A 14,614-nucleotide genomic window follows, 5' to 3' on the forward strand; every position below is an offset into this window, starting at 1 on the left:
ACCCCCTACCATAAGGGTTGATGAAGTAACAATACTCACTGTGAATACATTTATTTGTACGTTGGAGTAATAACGGTAAGGAGCTGGTATAATATTTAATAGATGTGATCTTGCCCGCTGGGATCTCAAATACTAATTGACTAATCTTTTCTCCGTGAAAGTATAACTAAAAGTGGATTGTCGTGTTTATTGTTTTTATATAAACAAAAAGTGAGAGTAATACTAAAACTGCTGAATCGACTAGATTATAAATAACGTATACTAACTATTATTTCAAACTGACCTTGCATCCAAACCGCACGCATTGATGTGGTAATGTAGGTCAATCGTATTTATTATAAACAAACGTATTTGTTTTACCAAAGACATTTAATTATTAAAGAATTTGTCTTAATAAGATGATTACTGAGATGCAGTGTATCCCAATACAAGAGCATACAGGTTGCAATGTATGATATGATCTGTTTGTTGTAATATCGTAAGTTGTTCATATTATGTTACAATCTTTCGTTTGATATGTAGGAAACTTTGGAATGTTAGTGTTTGTAGCAGTGGACATTTGACTAGAAAGCACCTGCTGCTGTTGCTTAATTGCTTTTTATTGTTTGTAGTACCCCCATCTGAAATTCCAATATTGTATGTTCCACTTGAAGGGTCAGAGGGAAAAACAATATGTCAATTTTTGAGTCATTTTGCGATTTTTGTGCAATATGTTAGCTACTATCAACCTGTGAATGGCCAAGGGGAAATAAAGATGATAATCGTCTTAAAATCACGTCATAAGATTGAACGCAAGGGGGAAAATAATGAATATGTAACTTTGTTTCTCATTTTAACGAAGATAGACATTGCAGATAGACATTCATCATTATTCCCTCTGACCCTTCAATTGTTTAGCCAAAATTACAGGTTTTTAAAGAACCAAACTTATTAGGTTGATCTATAAAATTTTTCACATTAGCCATTTTTGGTAAGTTAACCTGTTGACTGCCAGCAACGCATCTCTGGCGTTTTGACAAACTTTGTTTATGTGCCGGCAATGTACCTCTTGCGTTCTTCATATTATTCATCTTATGGGTCTAATATTTCGCTGGCATATGGAGAATAACCTCTTATGGTGGGTGGCAGTCAAAAGGTTAACCACAACAAAAAGACAAGTATCCTTTTACATTCAACGTACAGTTACCTGGGCTTAGTGGGAATGCCCAATAACAGTGCCAAGGTGCCATTTAAACGAACGTGGTATATGTGAAAATATTAATAAAATGTACGCCCTTTACCCATGTACACGTGCCATGTATCCGGCGACCTGGTGTGTGTGAAGCCATTCTAAGCCTGAAGGGACTTACCTTGATCATCATAGACAGCAACTACTATCAATACATGTACAACAGGATTTAACTTATGTGATCTTTTTAAGTAAAAAGTGTCAATACTATCGTTGGATACTAAGCCTACGTTTGCTCCAGTAACTGATGAACCATGTGTAAAGTTTGGACTATTGGATAAAGTTATATTTTCCAGATATGTATGCACTTGAATTATGAAAAATCCAACATCATTTTGAATGTTGGAAATACTTATAACAGTCAAGTTATCGTTCAAATCATAGTATTCTTTAAAAGCATCGTATTTGTGTGTGTTGGGATGGTAAACAGCTAAATTTATTGGTATGGTCTCACAACTAACTGTAACAATAATAAGAACCTTATTAGAATTGTCAGTGTGAAATTTCGTATTAATGAATTTAATCCAGATTGCGCAATAAATTTTAAAAAAGGGTGTCAACTGAAATTATGAAAATTGAGAAATTGGGGTATTGAGCCACCATCAAATACCTGTATTCGTAGGGTTCATTACACAGTTAACGTTTACTCGAACATGAGAAATATTTCTGCAAAATGGATCCCCAACTGTCTGAATGTTGACTAGATGTGGTCAGGAATAGAAACATCACGTTTGATCTGTCCCGAATTGAAAAATGTGCAGACTTGAATACATATATGCGGCCCAAAAACAAAGCAGCAGTCGATGGAAAGGGAATCCTCTGGTTCTACAAGGTCTGCAAGAAATTTTGAGTTCAAAAATCTACTGGAAAAGTTCTTGATTCATTTTTTGGAATTGTAAGGAGTAATAATAATTGATTTTTTAGATAAAAGTATAAAAATAACTGGAATTACTATTAGACATTACTATACTAAATTCGCTCTACCCAGATTCACTTTGACACATTCGGAATAGGAAACATACAACACAAAAATTCCTACCTCACACTATTAACTGCTAAAATCAACTTAATCTTTCATTAAAAAAAAAGAAGAATTATTAGAAATAGTGGGAGTGTCTACTAATCTCATAAAATTTTGTGGAGTTTATTTCTACAAAATAATTTTATTTTGTACAATAAATAATTTTCTAATTTGTTATCAATACATTATAATGGTGTAAATAAATAATTATTGATTGGCATAAGGTTTATGTTATTTTTATGTCTGTTTACTATTAATAATATTGGCTATGAGCAGGTGCGATGGTTGTGTAGTAATTTCCAGTCACTTCTGACAACTGAACTTTTCAAAAAAAAAAAATTACTAACGTCGATATTATCTCTCTTTAAATGCAGGATCACCATGTGACATTGTTACTATGGTTATGGAGACATCTTGAGACAGGTGTGACGGTGGAACTTCATTAATTTATTCTCTCAGAGACAGATTTAACATATTATAGTTGAAGAAGATACGTTTATTGGCAATAGGGAACTTGCACATTTTTTTTATTACATAATAATGTTCAGTGTTGTTTAAAAATGAGATTTCCAAAATTTCACGCTTCAAAAACTCATAATAACTTAGAAGTACAAATTTAAAGTCTTCTTTATCTTAAAGTAGTTCAAACGACCCGTGACATCACATAGTTTAACTTTATGGTTATATTTATAGTTATATTTATGGTTATATTTAGGTGTATTCTTTCTTCTTCTTTAGTTTATTGGCCTCCACCTACTTGGGTATTTGGCCAGCTCATCCTCGCGAAATAGTGGAAAAATATTTATATTCTAATGACATTTCTGTGGTGCTAAGGCAAAACCCGATATGTCAAAAAACGTGATTTTGTAGCAGATGAGTTTAAAAGTTCGCAGTGTCACAGAACAACTAACCATACAGAAGCGAAACTCAGGCCGAAAATGGTAACATAAATTTCATGCTCATGCGTCCCATAACTGGTGCAACCTCACTTTTGCGACTGACATTGAGAGTTGTTTATAGTTAAATTTTATATTTATATATGTTTTATTTTATAGTTTATTTATAATATTTTATAGTTAAATTTTATATTTCATATTTAATTAATAACTACTTGTCAAAAATATCACATCATTTGGAATGGTCTATTCCTTAGATTTAGAACATCAAGTTCTATTCTGTAACTGGTGCATAAGGTCAAATATTTCGGTCCCCACAAAATCAATGGAAACAACAGTAAGATTCGCTTCTGTGTGGTTAGTTATTCTGTGGCGGTGTTGTTGTAATAGTGGACATATCTGAAACTAATTTGATCATCTACTGGTTATATGGATGTGTTTAGCCATGTTGGGTTTTGTCATTATATTCTTCATCGCTCAATGTACATATTGGCATTAAAAATGAAAAATCGATAATTTTTGACATATCAGGTTTTGCCTTAGTACCACAGATTTATCATATTATGTCATTGTAATAATATATACCAGTTTGTTGAGATTGGAGTTTGATACAGTTTTTAAAGGAAAGGAAAGAAGGTTTACTATGGAAAATAAAATAAAACACCATAAGTGTAGTTTAGTGCCATTTTCTAAAAGTACCTACAAGTTTTCTATGGATTTAAAATAGTTCAAACGATCAAATATATTTTCTACTGACATTTATAATGTCTAATTTAAAATTACATATTTATACAATTTTGAGCGGTAGCGGGTAGATACTCTTTTATGTTCCCGGTGGAAGATCGATCTACTTCAGGGATGCGACCCTGCCCACGTGAGCTATAATTATCTCCCAATCTCCTGGTACCTGGGAGAAATTATGTCCTAAACCCATTCTCCCACTTAATTACCAAAGTTTCCCTTTCCATATCCTACTCTGTCAGACAGCAGCATCAGAACCAACATAGAGCGTAAGGGAAATGATCCTGGATCGGTCTATTATTGGATACTGGAGCTGTTAAAATAACCGAACGATTGCCGGTATAAGTAATCACCCACTTGTTGGTCAACAGCTACGGGTGGAAGAACCGACACGTGGTAGGGCACTTCATTGCCCTGGAGTCGAGAAATTAACTCCGAAGGCGGAAGAGCTAAATTAGTCAACGGCATTGAGATGTGGAAAGCTACGGGATGACTACCACATTAAAGATCCGCGTGGATATCCTTAGTAAAAATCATCATGGACCCACTAATTGATAATTTACTTAATGATCATGGAGCTCGGAATCCAAGATCCGGCAGGGGAGGACAATCAGATTTAGACGACAGTGCCTCTCAGGTCGTCATCAAGGTAAATCCCTGTCAAACAAATAAGAATAACTCTATAGCATTGAAAATTGGAACATGGAACGTAAGAAGTTTATACCAATCAGGCAAACTCGATAACGCTGTGTCGGAAATGTGCAGAATGAAGATTAACATACTGGGCCTTAGCGATATACAATGGCCTGGATCAGGAAAATGTAACACCAGAAATGGAACACTGTATTATTCCGGAAACAACGACCCCAATCACAAACAGGGAGTTGGAATTATAGTTGATAACAATTCTCGGAAAGCCGTTTGTAACTTTGTTCCTTACTCTGATCGAGTATTAATGCTGTCTCTCAACTCTCATTTAAATCGTAAAATAAATATAATCCAAGTATATGCACCCACTGCAGACAAGGATGAAGACACCATAGAGGCCTTCTACGAACAAATTGGCAATGTCTTAAAGCTAACTAAAAGACATGACATAAATATTATAATGGGCGATTTGAACGCTAAAGTCGGTCAAGGAGAAGTGGAGAATTGTGTGGGGCGATATGGACTCGGGGAAAGAAATGAACGTGGCGATAGGCTTGTTGATTTCTGTATCAATGAGGAACTCATAATTTCAAATACCTTGTTCAAACTTCCTAAACGTAGACTATATACATGGAAGTCACCAGCTGACAATAACAACAAAATAGTCAGAAATCAAATAGATTATATTATCGTCAACAGAAGATATAGAAATTCTATAATATCATCTAAAACTTATCCAGGAGCGGACATATCCTCCGATCACAACCCGGTTGTTTTGTCTATGAGAGTGAAACTAAAGAAGGTAAAGAGTCCTAGCTCCAATAAAATCATGGATACAAGGCGGCTCAAACAAGACAAGACCTATGCGGAAACGAAATTTAAAATAAACGAGAACTTAAGTAAAGTCAAAGAAGATAGTGCGGAAACTCTGACTGTTGACCAAAAATGGGGAAAAATTCAACATGCCTTAGTATCAGTTGGAAAAGAAACACTCAAACCACTTGGAGAAAAAACAAAATCTTGGATGACAGTAGAAATTCTTGAACTTATGGAAGAACGAAGAAAACATAAAACAAAAGACCCGAATAAATACAAAGAAATTCAGAGAAACATCAGAAATAAAATTCGAGAGGCAAAAGAGAAGTGCCTCTCCGACAGATGCAAAGAAATAGAAGACCTGGATAAAAAGTATGACAGCTTTAATTTACACAAAAAAATCAAAGAAATGACAGGTTCTAGAAAAAGCACAAGAACGAATACCCTTAAAAATGATAAAGGGGATATTATTACTGACGTGAAGGAGAGATTGTGTCAATGGACCAATTACATCCAACAACTCTTTAATGATGAAAGAGGAGAACTGTCATTAGAAATCACAGAGGATACCGGACCACCAATATTAAGAGACGAAGTTATCTATGCCATAAAAAACATGAAAGAGGGTAAAGCTACTGGACCAGATGATGTGCCCATCGAATTATTAAAACTTATTGATGAAGATTGTATTGATGTAATGGTTGAACTCTTTAATCTAATATATCAGACTGCCACAATCCCCAAACAATGGCTGCAATCGACCTTTGTAGCAATTCCCAAAAAGTCAAGTGCAATAACCTGCTCGGATCACAGAACAATATCTTTAATGAGTCACACACTTAAAACATTTTTGAAAATAATACACAGTAGAATTGTTAAAACTCTCGAATATGAAATCAGTGACACACAATTTGGCTTTAGAAACGGTATGAGCACACGAGATGCTTTGTTCGGCTTGAATGTGCTGGCCCAGAGATGCATGGACATGAATCAGGATATGTACTTATGTTTTGTAGACTTTGAAAAGGCATTTGATAAAGTTCAACATAAAAAGCTTGTAGATATATTAAAAAGCAAAAATATTGACAGTCGTGACATGAAAATTATATCTAATATATATTGGAATCAAACTGCCAAGGTAAGAGTTGACAACCAGGACAACCAAGATATCAAAATACAGAGAGGAGTCCGTCAGGGTTGCGTGCTGTCTCCACTAGTTTTCAATGTCTACAGTGAAGCGGTATTTCAAGAAGCGCTCTCAAATTCAATAGAAGGTATATCTATCAATGGAGAAGTTTTGAACAACTTACGTTTTGCAGACGATACAGTAATAATAACAGATAACAACAATGATTTACAGAACGTAATGCAACACCTTAATGAACGCTGTCATGAGTACGGACTGAAGATGAATTTAAAGAAAACTAAATGCATGATCATAACTAAATCAGCACACGTAAACATCCAATTAACTATTGAAGATACTGTGATTGAGAGTGTGGATAACTACAAATACTTAGGAACATGGATAACATCAAATGTAGACCAAACCAAAGAAATTAACACACGTATTGAAATAGCATGTGCGTCATTCATTAAACTTAAAAAGTTTCTTTGTTGTCGGGATATAAGGTTAGAACTACGCCTAAGGATGCTTCGATGTTACGTGTTCTCTACTCTTCTTTATGGCTTGGAAGCGTGGACGTTGAAACAAGTCCATTTGAATAAGTTGGCCGCCTTTGAATTTTGGTGTTACAGAAGAATCCTACGAATATCATGGATTCAAAGAATGTCGAACGTGGAAGTAACTAGAAGGATAGGAAATCAACCGGAAATATTGTTAACTATCAAGAGACGAAAACTTGAGTACTTGGGACATGTGATGAGAGGGCAAAAATACTCATTATTACAACTTATTATGCAAGGCAAAATCCGAGGAAAGCGAAATGTGGGAAGACGAAGAACATCCTGGCTTAAGAACTTACGGGAATGGTTCGAATGCAGTAGTGTAGAGATATTTAGAGCGGCAGTCAACAGGGTCCGCATTGCCATGATGATTTCCAACCTTCGATAGAAGATGGAACTTAAAGAAGAAGAAGATACAATTTTGTTTATTTCGTTGGTACAGAATGTAAACATATAATCATATGATGTCACGACACGTTTTTGGGCTAGCTGCAATAATTTGAATTTAGAATCGTCTTTAAGGGCCAAATGGAGCACAAAAACAACTTTTTTATCTTTGATATATGTTTTAAATTATGTTCTGTTGTGATTTATAACATTTTTTTCGAATTTAAAATTTTATGTAAGTTCCCTATTTGACTACATTACTCGTTACATAAATATTGAGGTAGACATAGCACTGAAAAATTATAAGAACAGTTTGAATCACTACCACCACCCCATTATTCACTAGATTTGGCACTGTCCAACTATGTCTTGAACTAAAAAAGAATAAGAATACATATATTTAAAAAAATACTTATGCCTGGTTGCACCAACATATCTTAAGCTTAAGATCTGCCTTAAGCTCAGCTTACTAAACATACGCGTTGCACCATTGAGTCTTAGATCAATTTTCAGCTAGCTACACTGGATTGCCACGTGGTTTGCATCTTATATATCGTCTTAGTTAAGACGTGCTTAGATAAAAATCGAAAAAAATTATGGATCTATAAGCTGAGCTTAGCTAAGCTGGAGCTTAAGATTTGTTGGTACAACCAGGCATCAGACCTTCAATCTTTTTTGCTTCTTAGCAGACTAAGCATTTTTCAGTATATTCTCGTACAAGTCTGGTCAGTCAATTTTGTCCAGAAATGGGGCAAAATATCAATATTGGTCAAGTTATCTTTCAAATCATCATCATCATCAATCAGCCAATCGCGTCCATTGCTGGACATAGGCCTCCCTCAGTTATTTCCAGTGTTCTCTACACTGGGCCGCTTATAGCCAGTTTCCCGCTCCGTATTCTTTTTATATTGTCGGCCCATCTAGTTGGTAGTTGTCCTCACTTTTCCATTCCATAATTCTTCGTGTCATAGCTCTTTCGATGACATCTTGAACTCCTGATCTTTGACTGATTTGTTGGTTTGTTATGTGGTTTTGAAGGCTCATGTTCAGCCTTGCACGTTTCACCGCTCGTTGTGTAACTCTGAGTTTATTCACGGATTTTTGCCTCAGTGTTAAAGTCTCTGCTCCATAAGTTTGTACAGGCAAAACACATTGGTTATAAACCTTTTGCTTGAGACACATGAGAATTGAACTTTCAAATCATAGTATTCTTTAAGGGAATCGTATCTGTGTGTGTTGGGATGATAAATATCTAAATTTATTGATAACTGTAATAATAATAATTATGAGGTTATGAATAAATAAATCTTAGATAATCTCTTTGTTCTAATGTTTCAACATTTAATTATCATTGTTATCAGGTTCAATTTCAATGTTAACTCAATGTGAGTATGGTACAATCAATTCCACTAACAATAAACAAAAAAGTGCAACAAACTTACCTAAACTTATAATAGCAGCACAAAAAAATAAAATAATAAACTTATCCATGTCTAGTACTATTTTAAATAGATTAGAAGTAATCCTACACAATTTAAAAATTCAACACTTTTAAATCACATTTTAACTGATAATGGGATGATTTTATGCTTAGAAAACCAGGAATTAGGAATCAAAATTTAGCATACACATACAAAATAAAACAAAAACATTTAAACTGCGACTGCGATGTTGCCACATACTCGAAACGAGACATTTAAAAATTTAATATTGAATGTATATTTGCCTTGCTATTAGATCTTTACAAATAGTCCAGAAAGCCACTGCGCATCCGGTAGGAAAAATATTCTAATTCGAATTTTTTGCACAATATACTCAAAAAGGACTCCTTTTAACAAATTTGCATGTTGCCAGGACCAAAAGGTGGTCAAAAAATTTTTTAAAGTTTTTTTTTGTTTTTTTTCTAAAATTATTATTTTTGCATGGAAAAAAGTTTTTTTAGGTTTTCTGGATCATTCCAAACAGAAAAGGTCTTTAGTAACTTTTCTCTAAAAATGATAGTTTTTGACATATAAGCGATTAAAAATTGAAAAATTGCGAAATCGGCCATTTTTAACCCTCAAAAACTATGTGAAAAACTGAAAATTTGAACGTTGCCAAGGTAGGTAGATATTCTTTAAACATCGATTGATGAAATCCCGAAGAGTTTTTTGCAACACAATATTCAAAACCCCTTTGTTTTTTAATTGCTAATCAAGCGTGCGCGACACTATTTTCCACCGACAGTTGGTGCAAATGAAAGGAATAAATTCGTTATTTCGTAAACCGGCGAATTTGAGGAAAAATCCCGAAACAGGTCGATTTTTATTTTTAAGGTGTGATATTGTGGCATATATGGTATACTAGTGACGTCATCCGTCTGGGCGTGATGACGTAATCGATAATTTTTTTAAATGAGAATAGGGGTCGTGTGGTAGCTCACTTGAAAGGTTCTTTAATTCTCTATTCAGTAATGTAAACATTTACATAATTATTTATACAGGGTGTCCTTCTACTTCTTTTTTTGTCAAATAATTTAATTTAATAAAAAATTTTTGGACACCCTGTATAAATAATTATGTAAATGTTTATATTGCTGAATAGAGAATTGAAGAGCCTTTCAAATGAGCTAGCACACGACCCCTCTTCTTATTTAAAAAAATCATCGATAATGTCATCACGTCCAGATGGATGACGTCACTAGTATGCCATATATGCCACAATATCATAGCTTAAAAATAAATATCGACCTGTTTCGGGATTTTTCCTCAAAGTCGCCGGTTTACGAAATAACGAATTTATTCCTTTCATTTGCACCATACTGTCGGTGGAAAATAGTGTCGCGCACGCTTGAATAGCAATTAAAAAACAAAGGAGTTTTGAATATTGTATTGCAAAAAACTCTTCGGGATTTCATCAATCGATGTTTAAAAAATATCTACCTCCCTTGGCAACATTCAAATTTTCAGTTGTTCACATAGTTTTTGAGGGTTAAAAATGGCCGATTTCGCAATTTTTCAATTTTTAATCGCTTATATGTCAAAAACTATCATTTTTAGATAAAAGTCACTAAAGACCTTTTCTGTTTGGAATGATCCAAAAAATCTAAAAAAACTTTTTTTCCATGCAAAAAAAATAATTTTAGGAAAAAACCAAAAAAAACGTTTAAAAAATTTTTGACCACCTTTTGGTCCTAACAACATGCAAATTTTTTAAAAGGAGTCCTTTTTGAGTAAGATTGTGCAAAAAATCCGAATTAGAACATTTTTCCTAGCGGATGCGCAGTGGCTTTCTGGACTAAAAGAAAAAGTCGTAATTCGTAATATAACCTATGTAACAATTTCTTTCGGAGGTATACTAATGACATATAAATAAACAAAATTTGTATGTACTTGTACTTGTAAATGTACTTATATTTACCTCTAGACCCTAGAAGCAACTAAGTTGGTACATTGTATAGCAAATTTTCTACCTCCTTTTAACTATAATGTCTCGAAATATTAATAATTTAGCTTAGTTTTTTACACACACATATAATATCTAGAGTGCGGGCTGCTATCCAAAAATATCTGACGATTGCGACAGAGATACAGTTGAGTCCGGGAATCTATACCCGTGCGTCATCATTTAAAGCATACGAAACAAGTTGAAGATAAGTCGGAAATTGAAATTTACTAAACGCAACAGCAAATGACAGTAAGTGACTTGCTGTTGCGTTCAGTAAATTTCAATTTCCGACTTATCATCGACTTATTTCGTACGCTTTAAATGATGACGCACGGGTAAAGATTCCCGGACTCAACTATAACTGAGGCAATTAGGTGTGAAGTCTTTTTCTAATCAGAGGAGTTTATCAAATCGGCGACAGTGGGAAAGTGACGTAGTCGATAAACCCAACATCATTGGATACACCCCGTCGATTAGAAAGGGACTTCCCACCTAATACGTCGTCAGACATTTTTAGATAGCAGCGCTCAGTCTAGATCTTATAGGTCTATGGTTTTTTAGATTCCAGGTAATTTCTTATAGCCATTAGTATAGAATATCCTAAAAGAGCATTTAATTGTGCTAGTTAATTTTTTAACTCCATATCCATAACTAAGTCCATTTAACTCCAAATCGTTCGTGGTTTCAAACTCACCATGCTTACGTCGAATACGTTGTCCGTTGTCCCATATATCCCATATTATATACTCTGTTGAATTTAAGTCTGGACTCCATGGGGTCATGGCAATAAACGAATTCCAGTTTCAGTCAAGTAATCCCTTGTTATTGCGATGTGCGTACGAGGATTATCTTGCAACAGACGAAAGTTTTCTACAACAAATGGCGCAAATGGCGCTACATGATTAACAATTGGCGCAAATGGCGATACAAACATTACTCAATATACCATTAAGCGTTTAAATTGCCCCATTGAATTGTTACAAGTTCTGTATGAGCCTCTAGGGAAATGCCTACCCACAGCATATACCACCTCCAGCTAATTTAACTCTTGGAGTAAAACAACATTGTTGACAACGTTCACCAGCTCTTCTCCAAATCCTAGTCCGCCCATCTGATGAGTATCTGTTTAATCTTGATTCATCTGTGACAATCACAGCACTCCAATCACAGCACCCCAATTGAGATGTTCGTGAGAGAAGTATAAACGTTGCCTCCGATGGTCTAGTATTAATAGAGGTCCCGTGACAGGTATTCTGGACCTCAATCCTAATCTATTTAATCGTCTTCGAACGGTATAAACTTACACATAAACTATGTTTCTATGGACATAGTTTAATCGTTGAACAAGAACTGGTGCTGATAATATGCGATCGCGTAACGCTTGCCACCTAAGAATTTGACTTGTGGTTCTTCGTCCACCTTGACCTGGCCTCCTGGTGTATTGTCCTGTTTCCCGAAATATTTTTATTATGCATAACATAACGAATGCTCCGCCATCACCCTGAAAAACAACAGCTCGTGCTACTTCTTCTGGTATCATAATATTTTTAGTGCAAATTTTAAAAGGAGACAACATAAAACCCTACAGCCGAACTTATAAGCACATGAGTAAATACCACGAAAAAATTAATGCTGTTTCATTTAGGCCCGGTCTTTTCACCTCAGAATATCTAGTTATCGGGAAGTTTATCCGGCAGATTACATGTAAATCTGTCAAATAAACTTCCCGATAACTAGTTATTCGGAGGTGAAAAAGCGGGCGTTAATAATAGTTATTTTCCTAACTAGTGCGGAAAGTGATACTTTCACTCACGAGACTGCCGTTGACCCGAACGACGAGTTGCGGAGTTCGGGCAAGCAGTCGAGTGCGGGGAAGACACTTTCCGCATGAGTTAGGAACAATATTTTTTCTAGGGCCGTACGTTTGGAAAAAGCCACCAAAAATAGAGTTATATCAATTTTTATTTAAAATTGAAAATACCCAAATTAATTCTCTGACAAGGTTGTCAAAACCAAACTTTCAATATAATGGGTTACCACGACGACGATATTGGTTTCCATGACGACGATTCAAATCATTGTAATTGTCTACTGATCTGACTTTTAAATATTATGTCAAAATAATTTTATTTCATCGAATTGTCGCGCTAATTTCATTAAAACATGAACACAATAAGATAAATTTGAAATAAATTAGTAAATAATATCTAAATATTAGTTTATTGCATGTATTATAATATATTATAATGCCATATTACAAGGTATTTTACTTTCCCGCACGCCGCCGTACGGGAAAATGCAACTTTCGGAAACGAAATGAGTGCGTGAAAGTGGCTATTTTAGCACGGCCGTAGAAAAACTATTATTTCACACGGTTTTTCAACAATTCTCATTTGCTTCGAGCTACTGTCAAATGTCGTATATTAATATTATAGTGTTTTTGTTCGCACAAAACATCTAAACAGACACTAAACACAAAAAAATCTGAGTGTCCGGTTAATTTTGCACCCCAATATAGATTTTAATTATTGGAAATGCCATAAGTGTTGCAGATATAAATGTTAAATTGCTGAAGTTATTCATAACAGTGGATGACAGCACAGCCCCATCATGCATTCCTATGAAGTATAAAATATTGATAAAACTGGAAGAAGCTTTTTGACCAGAAAAGTATTTTGAAAAATATGTAAACCTACGACAAATTACTAGATTTGGGTAAGAGTAAGAATTAATAATTATCTACAGATTTAATGTTGTCAATTTAAACGCGCTAATGAGTACAGAATACCGCTAATATATTGCTTTTGTGGATTTTGAAAAGGCCTTTGATAGTATTGAACACTGGGGAATATACTCCTCTCTAATAGATGGAATCGACTATCGATAAACAGAATTGTTGAAAAACATCTACGAAAAAGCAACAATAATAGTAAATGTATTCAAAAGACTTGAATAACACAACAAAGGAATTAACATCAATGGACAACTGCTGAATAACCTGAGATATGCGGATGACATAGTGGTGATATCATACAATAAGAAAGATCTTAACGAAATGATGACACAATTGAACAAGGAAGCAAACGAGATGGAAGGTCTAAAAATGAACTACAAAAAACTAAATATATGACAAACGTAGGAGAGGACAACGAAACCATGCAAATAGGAGCAAGTACAATACAAAAAGTAAAAGAGTACATATACAGTTGAGTCCCTGAATCTTTACCCGTGCGTCATCATTTAAAGCATACGAAATAAGTCGATGATAAGTCGGAAATTGAAATTTACTAAAGGCAACAGCAAGTCACGTATAGTCCGTCCGCTATAACTTTTCCCATGCGGTACGATTCATTTTCAATCAAATTAAGTCAAAATAGAAAGTGAAACGTACGCCGATGTGTGTAGTATATAGTACAGTATACAAAATTTATATTCGCGGTGTGCAAGTACTTGGAAGGGAAACGAGAAACGACCGTGCGCGAGTAGCGGAGAAATATTGCAACTATCTTAAATAATCCATATTGTCAATTGAAATTGTCAAATTGACGTATATTTCATACCTTCTGTCATTGAAGCAGAAAAATTATATATTGCTCCACAATATTGATATGATATGCAATTATTATATAAAGGTACATTTAATTAATTGTATTTTGCTTGCAGTACTGCATTTTAATAACTAATTTTATTTACTACATACAATTGTTTACGTTTGCATAACATAACCTGCATCTTATTTTTTCTTCTTATTATTTTTTGGACTAT

At 34.5% G+C, this 14,614-nt stretch overlaps 1 protein-coding gene across 1 annotated transcript in view; it reads right to left on the reverse strand.

Moving 5' to 3' along the window:
* Nucleotides 1–9,099, reverse strand: part of LOC114324207 (transmembrane 7 superfamily member 3) — a 47,305-nt gene extending 38,206 nt beyond the window's left edge. The window contains exons 1-2 of the mRNA XM_028271970.2: nt 8,866–9,099; nt 1,350–1,688 (exon numbers count right to left, since the gene is read on the reverse strand). Of these exons, the coding sequence (XP_028127771.2) occupies nt 1,350–1,688; nt 8,866–8,914 (388 nt within the window). The 5' untranslated portion in view covers nt 8,915–9,099. The remainder of the gene's footprint in view (nt 1–1,349; nt 1,689–8,865) is intronic.
* Nucleotides 9,100–14,614: the final 5,515 nt, after the last annotated feature.

Source organism: Diabrotica virgifera, chromosome 5 (assembly GCF_917563875.1).
Source record: "Diabrotica virgifera virgifera chromosome 5, PGI_DIABVI_V3a".
NCBI lineage: Eukaryota > Metazoa > Arthropoda > Insecta > Coleoptera > Chrysomelidae > Diabrotica > Diabrotica virgifera.